This window comes from Enhydra lutris, unplaced genomic scaffold, assembly GCF_002288905.1.
Source record: "Enhydra lutris kenyoni isolate GAN:26980312 unplaced genomic scaffold, ASM228890v2 scaffoldscaffold26, whole genome shotgun sequence".
NCBI lineage: Eukaryota > Metazoa > Chordata > Mammalia > Carnivora > Mustelidae > Enhydra > Enhydra lutris.
Window position 1 is genome coordinate 7,553,749 of NW_019154110.1, and position 8,388 is coordinate 7,562,136.

The following is an 8,388-nucleotide window of genomic DNA, read 5'->3' on the forward strand; positions in this document are numbered from 1 at the left end:
TTCAACGTATTGTGTGTGTGAGTGTGTGTGGAAGTGGCCGAGGAGGGCTTAGACACTCCTAACATGTCCCCAGCCCCAAAACTGTGGGGCTCAGGAGACGACTCAAAGCTCAGTGTGTGAAGATGGTTCTAGAAGATGAGCTCACAGAGCTGGGGAGTTCCAGAAGGCCCTATGTCAGTCTGGAGTCTGCTCTCCCCCATCATTCTTTGAAAGCTGGGTGCCTCAGGCCCTAGCAGTATCATGGGGGTGTCTTGAGCTGAAGCAGGGTGTTGGGTCCCTGCTGCTGCCTCCTGTCACTGCCGTGTCAGCTCTGGTGGGGACGACACCTGACCAGTGAGCTCCCTTCCCCTCTTCCTGCAGCTGTTGGCCAGGGCCCTGGCTGGCCTGGTCGGAGAGGGGCATGGAAAAAGAAAGGGGGTGGTCAGAAATGGGCGGGGGGAGTCCTGGGCTGGGAGAGCGCCAAGTTGAGAGAGAGAGGGGAGATCTTGTTGACGGTGTCTGACCTCTGATTCACCAGCCCCGCACTCCTTACACCCCTCGACCTGCCATGACATGCTCAGGATGAAATTAATTTCAAGTCGCTTTGCTACAATAGTCAAAAAACAGTCTCTGTAGAGAAGTGAACTTGGTTTCCTCATCTGGAAATGGGGGCTATTACTCCTTTGCCCCTTGAGTTGTTGAGAGGATTAGATGAGATTAAATTAGAAAACATCCAGCAAAGGCCCAGCACAGTGTCTGCTGGGTGTGAAGAGCTTAGTGAAGTCCCCTCTCCATCGCCTCCCCATCCCCCGCTTTGGTGGAGAAGGTTTGTGCTCTTGGGGTCAGGACCTCAGGATGTTTTAGAGTAAGCAGCACCTTTGAGCAGCCACTCCGTCCTCTCAACTCGGCTTAGTTCTGAGGATATGAAGCTACACAGGGCAGCCATTGTTCCTTGGAAGTCCTCTTCTGGTGGGAACAACTACCGTATGTTACAGTTTTGTGGGACAGGGGGATGGCAGAAGCCACAGGGTGCTCAGGGCATGCTGGGGAGCTGGAGGACTCACCTGTGATGTGACCCATGAAGTATGAGTAAGAGTTCGCCATGTAGGGGAAGGAGCAGGTTAGGGCTCCAGGCAGCCGATTGTCATGAGCGAATACGGCAGTACTGGAACTCCTGGCATGAGGGAGGGACAGGTCTGCACGCCTAGAAGCAGCGATGAAGGGAGCCAACCCCAGGTGGCAGGTGGTCGGGCTTTTCATTTAAAAAACTCGTGGTGGTAAATGTGTCTAGAATAGTTTGGAAAATGGGTCAGGACTGGTTGCAAGGAGCCCATCAGCGTGCTGGGAAGGGGGGTTGGAACAAAGGGCAAGATGGTGCTCTGGGAGGGAGGGCAGAATCCACAGCACTTGGGGATCGACTGGCTGGGTATGGGTGAAGGGTGTAGAGACAGAAGGAGTGAAGAAGGCCATCTGTATTTCTAACTCAGATAAATGTGTTTAAATCAAAAATGTTAGGAGTTATTTATTTTTTTAAAAGATTTTACTTATCTATTTGAGAGAGAGTGAGGGAGATCACAGAGGGAGAACAGAGCTTCAGAGCTCTGTGCTGAGTGGAGAGCCCCATGCGGGGCCTGATCCCAGGACCCTGGGATCATGACCTGAGTCGAAGGCAGATGCTTAACTGACTAAGCCACCCAGGCACCCCAGTTATGAGCTTAAACCCAAGAATGTTTTAAATCCAAAAAGGAAAGGCTTAAGGAAGCCGATTTTAGTGGGAACATGAGTTCTGTTTTGGACATGATGTGGGATATCCAAGTGGAGAAGCCCAAGAGGCAGCTACAGATGAGGTCGGCTGCTCTGGGGAAGACAGGCTTCAACGTCATCAGCCTGCAGGTGGCAGTTAACTGTGGGGCCACCCAGAGGGTATTCTGGAGAGAGAGAGAGAGAGAGAAAGAGAAAGAGCAAGTGAGAGAGAGAGAGAGAGAGAGAGAAGAGGGCTCAGGGTAGAAATACCCGGAAAGCATACCAATTTTTGAGACGGCGTAGGCAATCAGAAGAAATAGCTCAAGAAGAAGCAGGGAACCCAGAAGAGAGGGCATCACAGAAGTCAAGAGAGGCAAGAGATTCAATAGGTGGTTTGGGCAATGGTGCGAAAGGCTGCTGAGCGCCCCCGTGGGTCAAGAACTCACGAGGCCCACTGGACAGGGCAGAATAGCGTCAGGTGTGTAGTGATGCAGGTGGTCAAGCTAAATTCCACTGGGCTGAACACACATGAGGAGATGAGAAAACAGTAAATTTTCCTGTAGAAGTTTCCATGAGAAAAGAAGGAGAGAGACTGATCAATATAGACGGTGGTGAGGCCTGTGTGCATCAGGAGAAGAGGTAGGAAGAGGTGCTGAGGACAGTGGCTGAGGACACTGGTAGAGGAGCGATGGTGGGGGAGCAAGACTGAGAGGCGGGAAAGGGTGAAGTCTGGAGCTCGCAGGCATGACGGGCCTTGACTAGCATCGAGGCCCCGCATCCCCACACTAGAGAGGTGAAGACAAGCGGGACGAGGCTACTGGTGCCTCTCTGAGGCAGGAGGTGAGGTCTTCTGGGAGCTTGGGTGGGACGGGGCTGAGGGCAGTAATGAGCATCTAGAATGTTCTTTGAGGGAAACAGGAGAGAGAAAGCTGGCCCAAGACAAGCGCTCGTGCTGGTGTCAGAGAGTTTCATCAGAGAAATAACAAGAACCCATTTATAGTACAAAGAGCTAGGTTTTCTCTGGACTTTTCTCCTGTCATTCACTCCTTCAACAATCTTCTGAGGCAGAGGTTACTCATTTCCTCCTTGGCCAGCTGGAGACGATGAGGATCAGGAAGTATCTGAAGTCAGAGACGTTGTGCAGGTTGGAGGTGGGCTTCAGACTCAAGGCTCACTGCAGAGCCACACCCTTAACCCACCTTGTCATCCTCCATGGTGTGAAGGTCCAGTGGGTTTTGAGGCCATGTGTTTTTAAGGACGCCATTCATGAGGTCCTGTGGCTGTTCTGTTTTTTGACTCAATGAAGGCAGACAGCAAGTACTATGGGGTAGGGTCATGGGAGACATGGAAGGTGTGCCAGAGAGACGGGAATGGAAGGTGGCAGAGGGCGGCAGTAGCGAGATGCTCGGATGGCCTTGGGAGTGGGTGGCTGAGACCGAGTGAAGGTGAAGGTCATAACCAGGTGCAAACGTCCTTCATGATACCAAGGGCTGGCCCGCAGAGCCAGCGCAAGAGGCCAACCCAAGGAGCGGCTCTAGGAGAGCGTTCCCTTGACAACAGGGGCGGGGTGGGGACTGACTGACACTCTGAGGACATTGCTAGGCCCTTGCCCTCCTGGATCATCTGCTCACGGCCATACCTCATGGGGTTTGGAGTCACATAAACGTTGCTCCTTCCTAGTTGTGCGACATAGGGCTTCAGGATGCGACGATGCCTGGCAAGTAGTACAGGGCTCCAAATATGCTCCTTTTCTTTCCCCTCTTCCTCTCTCTGCTCTGGGGCAGGTGTAAAGTGGGATGGAGGGGAGCTGGCCTCAGGGAACCCTCTCCGGGATCTCGGATCTCGGGCGCATGGCTGATGCTTCCTCGGGACTGCAAGGGAGCTGGTGTGCAGTATTGGCACCTTTTCCCCTTGACCTAGGTATGCTCAGAGCCCTTTTTTCTTCGTCTTCCAAGGGTGACCTTCTGTGAGTGGTGGAGCAGGGCTGTTGAACTGCCTGCCCTCTCAAAACCCAGCCGTGAGCCAGCGTGGCGGGGGCTGTGCTTCCGCCACCTGCATGGAAGCCAGGAGCTGGGCTCCCAGCAAGCAGCTGTGCCCGCCAGGGAGCATGTTGCTGGCCTTCGCCTCTCTGCTCGGCTGCCTGCTCACCTCCAGCCAGGCCAAGGTCTACAGCCGCTGTGAGCTGGCCAAGGTGCTCCAGGACTTCGGCCTGGAGGGCTACCGGGGATCCACCCTGGCTGACTGTGAGGACCGCCCCCACCCTCGGCTGCCCCTCCTTGCTCCCCTCCCTTCCCGCTCTCCCTGCTGGGCTGTGGTCTCAGAAGCTTTCTCAGCCTCAGCCCTCCTTTGTCCACCCAGAGTGCTAGGACCCTACGGGTGGACAACATTTAGCACAAGTTGAATCTCTAATTGGCCGCAGGCAGCCCCATCAGCCTGCTCCTGCCCGCCCCTGCCGCTGTCACTGAAGTCAACAGCCAAAGAAATAGAAAGGCTTAGTTCCCTAATCGTAATGGCAGCCAAGAGGATAGGATGTTCCCATGCAGGTTTAGGCTAAACTGAGCAAACCAGGAAGAGCAGACTCTTCAAGCTGCTGGTAGCTTCGGGAAGCTGTGAGGTCCAGCCACATCTGGCTCATTTCTCTCTCGTTCTAGCTCCCTTGCCAATACTCTTCCTGGGTCTTCCTCAGTTTGCCTCTAAAGATCTAGCTCTTGTCTGTTCACCCCACAAAGATGTCTTGGGCCCCGCTGCGCGCAGAGCGGTGAGATGGCAGGAAGGAAGGAGGCCCGAGGGACAGACTTGCCTCTGGCTGTTTGGTAGCTATGGTGGCCCCAAACGAGTCCCTTGTCCCCCTGAGGCTGTCTGTCTGGAGGCGCTGGGGAAGTAGGCGGGAGGACAGCCGCCCTGTCCACCTTGGAGCAGGAGCTGAGGCTCAGGGGAGTTCGCGTGTAGCCCCCGCACCCACACCTGAGTGTCCCGGTCTACGCTGGCTTCGGTCACCCGACCCTCGGGCCTGCATCTCCACCCTACCCAGGGGTCTGTCTTGCTTACTTCACGAGTGGCTTCAACACAGCTGCTGTGGACCACGAAGCTGACGGGAGCACCAACAACGGCATCTTCCAGATCAACAGCCGGAAGTGGTGCAAAAACCTCAACCCAGAGGTCCCTAACCTGTGCCAGACGTACTGCTCCGGTAGGCTGGGCCCGAGTCGGGGAGCGGCGGGGGGCCACGCCTCTGGGCCCGGCTGTGCTTCTTTCCCGCTGGTGTTTGTGATCCTCGCCTGTGTCTCCGAGTGGGGAATCACCCCACGCCCCTCTGGGCCTACCAAGGAGAGAGGGGCGGGGTAAGAGATGGGGGCGGGTCCACCATGAATCTGATGGGAGATTGTTCGGAGCGCTGTAGGAGGGCGGGAGGGGAGTGGGAGAGTGAGACCTGGGTTTCCGAAGGGAACAAGAGACAGGGTTGGGTTTAGGATGGAGAAGGGCGTGTGTGTGTGTGTGTGTGTGTGTGAGAGAGAGAGAGAGAGAGAGAGAGAAAGACAGACAGACAGACTTTGGATGTCCAGTTCTGTCCGCTGTTCCTTCACCATGTGTCTCTGCCTCCCACCCCAGACTTGTTGAATCCTAACCTTAAGAATACTGTTATCTGTGCCATGAAGATTACGCAACAGCCCCAGGGTCTGGCCAGCTGGTAGGTAACCGGGGCTAGCGCCCCCGCCCCCAAGGCTGATGTGGCCGGGACTAGTGGACAGCAGCAGGCAACAACTCTTTCCTGAGTGCTCATGTTGTCCCGGCCACCATTCCGTGGCCTCACAGTCTGATCTGCACCCAACTTTTGGCCGCAGGGGTTACTGTCCCTGATGTCGTTACAGACAACACACTGGGTGTCAGGGAGGGTAAGCAATTCACTGGGACTCCTGGAGCCAAGCCTGGCTCTGCCACTTATGCTTCTGTTAGGATGTCTGCCTGCAGGTCCACACGGCCTGGATCTGGTCAGCCTTCTTTGTTTAACGGTTGCATCGTCACCGAAACTAACTTTGGTAGAGAAGCCCAAGATGTACAACAGATCGAAGAAGTGATTCGGGGCTTGAAGCATGGTGGGGGGATGAGGGTGAGCACTTTGGAGCCTCACCGTGTCAACCTTTTCTTTTCCCGTCTCTTTCCCACAAGATGGCCTTTGGGGCAGCCATGCCCACAGGCGAGGGGTTGGGTGAGCGTCCCGTGGGGTCCTGGACTAGATCATTGGTTCCCAGACGGCCCTCTGAGACAATGGCCCGCAGACTTCTCTGAAGGGGGTCTCGTTGCTGAGTCTCCAACCTCCCTTTCCTCACATTTCCGAATGAGAGAGCAGCAGGGGCAGGATGTGGGGAGGGTGAGATACTCTGGGTGACTCCCAGAGCTACAGGCAGATGGGATGGTCAGAAGGCAGGTAAAGGAATTTGGGAGGCAGTGGGTATCAGCCCAGGAGCAGAGGGAAGCGGTGGGCGGGGTGGGGGGGGGAGACAAAGGACAGGGGCATGTAGGGAAGCCTTTACAGGAGTCCCGGTGAGAGATCCCCGGTCTGCACTAGGACAGTTGCTCAGCTGATGGACAGGAGGGAGGTTGGCCAGGAGGGGCTGTATGGAGGCATGGGAACAGGTGATATGTGGCAGTGAGGGAGAGGAGGAGGCAGAAATGACTGGGAATCTAGAGAACGTCCGACATGAGCCTTGACCGTGCTGCAGCTTTGGAGATGTGTTGGTCTGAGAAGAGCTGATGCCCTAGGAACTGGGTCTGGAGTGAGGCAGGCCCAGCAGGACATAGCTGTAAGATCAGGATAGGTGAGTATAGGCTTGGCAGGGCTCTAAGGGCTTGAGATCATGGAGGGACTACCCGGGAATGGTAGTACCATTGGTCCTGTTGGGTTCCATCAAAGAACAGCTCTCTTTTGTATGCTGCGAGAAAATTTGTGGCAGGTATAACCCGTGACAGATGGCTGAGGCTAATAACAGGCAGTGGCCCCAGAAACTAGAAAGGGCACTGTTTATTCCCTCCACCTGCACATGTGGGAGCTTGCCTGTGCCGGGCTCTGTGCTGGGTACTGGGCTGCAGAGAGCCTGAGATCCGAGTCTGCCCTTGGGGTTCTTACGGTCTAATGGGAGAGGCAAACAAGCCCGCTGACCACACCTCGTTGATGGATCTGTAGAGGTCCTCTGGGGTACTCTTGGTCGTCAGGCTCTTTGACATTGACATCATGGAATCACCTTAGTTTGGAACCCCCGAGAACTGGGGGCCCTGGGACCCCAGGATCTTGCCTATCTTCCTCAAGATGCTTGCGTGACAATGGAGCAAGTTAATGGTCCTGAAAGGGCCTCTAAGCCATAGTTACCGACAATGGAAAGACCTGGATTGGTGGCGAAGGGGAAGTGGGTGTGACTGCAGTTCTGTCGTTTACTGGCTGTGGATCTTGGGGGAGGAATTTTGCATCTGAGTCTCGGTGTTTCATTTGGAATATAGGGAATGCAGTATCTGCCTTATCCACATTCTAGGTCTGCCCCGGGGGTGGAGCGGGGTGCAGACAAATGAGTGATGGATGGGACAGTGCTATGTAGACTGTAAAGGGCTGTATGCTTGTAGGGCGGCATGACTGTCTGCAGAAGGAGCACAATGTGGGAAAAGAGCTTTGGACTGGGGTTCTGGACTTTTGCCACTGACTTCTGGGTGAACTTGAACAAATTACCCTGTATCTCCATTGGTAAAACAAGGAGGCTAGATAGATGACATTTTAAAGGCCACGCTTGTCCTTTTTTACTTCTTTTAGGGGGTTCTTTCCTCATTAACAGGGCTCACTAGCCCTCTTTCCCTTGCTAGCCCCTCTCCTTACTGTGGTTTAGAGTCCATGCCTCCTTCCTGTTCTTCTCTGAGCAAGGACTGAAGGCTGCAGCTGATTTGGTCTCTCCTCTTCCCCATCCTCCATCCTCAGGGAGGCCTGGAGGCGTCACTGCCAGGGCAAGGACCTCAGCGACTGGGTGGATGGCTGTGACTTATAGCACCCTCTGTGGATGGACCAGGCCACGCACAGCAGGCTGGGAGATGTGGTTTGGTTTCTGACCCAGGCTTGGGAAGACAAGCCGATCAATAAAATATCGTCTAATATAAGTGTGGCTCTCAGCTGTCACTGTGTTTCCAGGTGGCACGTCAGAGTTTCTTTGCCAGTCCACCTGGGCTGGGCTCCAGATGAGCTCTAAAAAGCCTACCACAGAAAGCTTGCCTCCATTCCTGGAGACCTGGTCATGGTGGGTGGGGGAGGGGGGCCTCAGTGCCTCCCTTGTCCACACCTGGTAGAGTTTCTTGGACCCTTTACCTGGATCTAGGTTTGCCTGAGGTAGCAAAACAAACAAAAAACAAATAATGATAACCAAAACAGAATGCCCGAGTTAAATTTGAAATTTGGATAGACAACAAATAAATTTTACTATACATATGTCCCAAATATTGCATGGGACACACTTGTATTAAAAAATGATGTGTTGTTTGGGGAGCGTGTGTTGTTTGGGGAACATGGGTGGCTCAGTTGGTTAAGTGTCTGACTCTTTTTTTTTTTCCTTTTAGATTTATTTATTTATTTATTTATTGGGGGGGGGGGCTTGGGGAGGGACAGAGGAAGAGGGAGAGAGAGAATCTCAAGTA

The 8,388-nt window shown here is 54.3% G+C and overlaps 1 protein-coding gene across 2 annotated transcripts; it reads left to right on the forward strand.

Annotated features, from left to right (window-relative positions):
- Nucleotides 1-227: 227 nt before the first annotated feature.
- Nucleotides 228-7,855, forward strand: LOC111151710 (sperm acrosome associated 3). 2 transcript variants are annotated; one of them, XM_022509867.1, is made up of 5 exons: nucleotides 228-333; nucleotides 3,678-3,965; nucleotides 4,754-4,912; nucleotides 5,332-5,410; nucleotides 7,682-7,855. In XM_022509867.1, exons 2-5 carry the CDS (start codon nucleotides 3,779-3,781, stop codon nucleotides 7,746-7,748), a joined length of 492 nt encoding a protein of 163 aa, XP_022365575.1. In that variant the 5' UTR covers nucleotides 228-333; nucleotides 3,678-3,778; the 3' UTR covers nucleotides 7,749-7,855. The 2 variants fall into 2 exon arrangements, with proteins under 2 accessions (XP_022365575.1, XP_022365574.1); XM_022509866.1 differs by having other exon boundaries at nucleotides 238-313.
- The last annotated feature ends 533 nt before the right edge of the window (nucleotides 7,856-8,388 follow it).

Bases quoted from the DNA above. Each gene is read 5' to 3' on its own strand.
- LOC111151710 (XM_022509867.1), top strand. From the start codon at position 3,779: ATGGAAGCCAGGAGCTGGGCTCCCAGCAAGCAGCTGTGCCCGCCAGGG. The intron at 3,966-4,753 runs GTGAGGACCGCC...CACCCTACCCAG, and splicing joins GGGATCCACCCTGGCTGACT to GGGTCTGTCTTGCTTACTTC. The intron at 5,411-7,681 runs GTAGGTAACCGG...CTCCATCCTCAG, and splicing joins CCCCAGGGTCTGGCCAGCTG to GGAGGCCTGGAGGCGTCACT.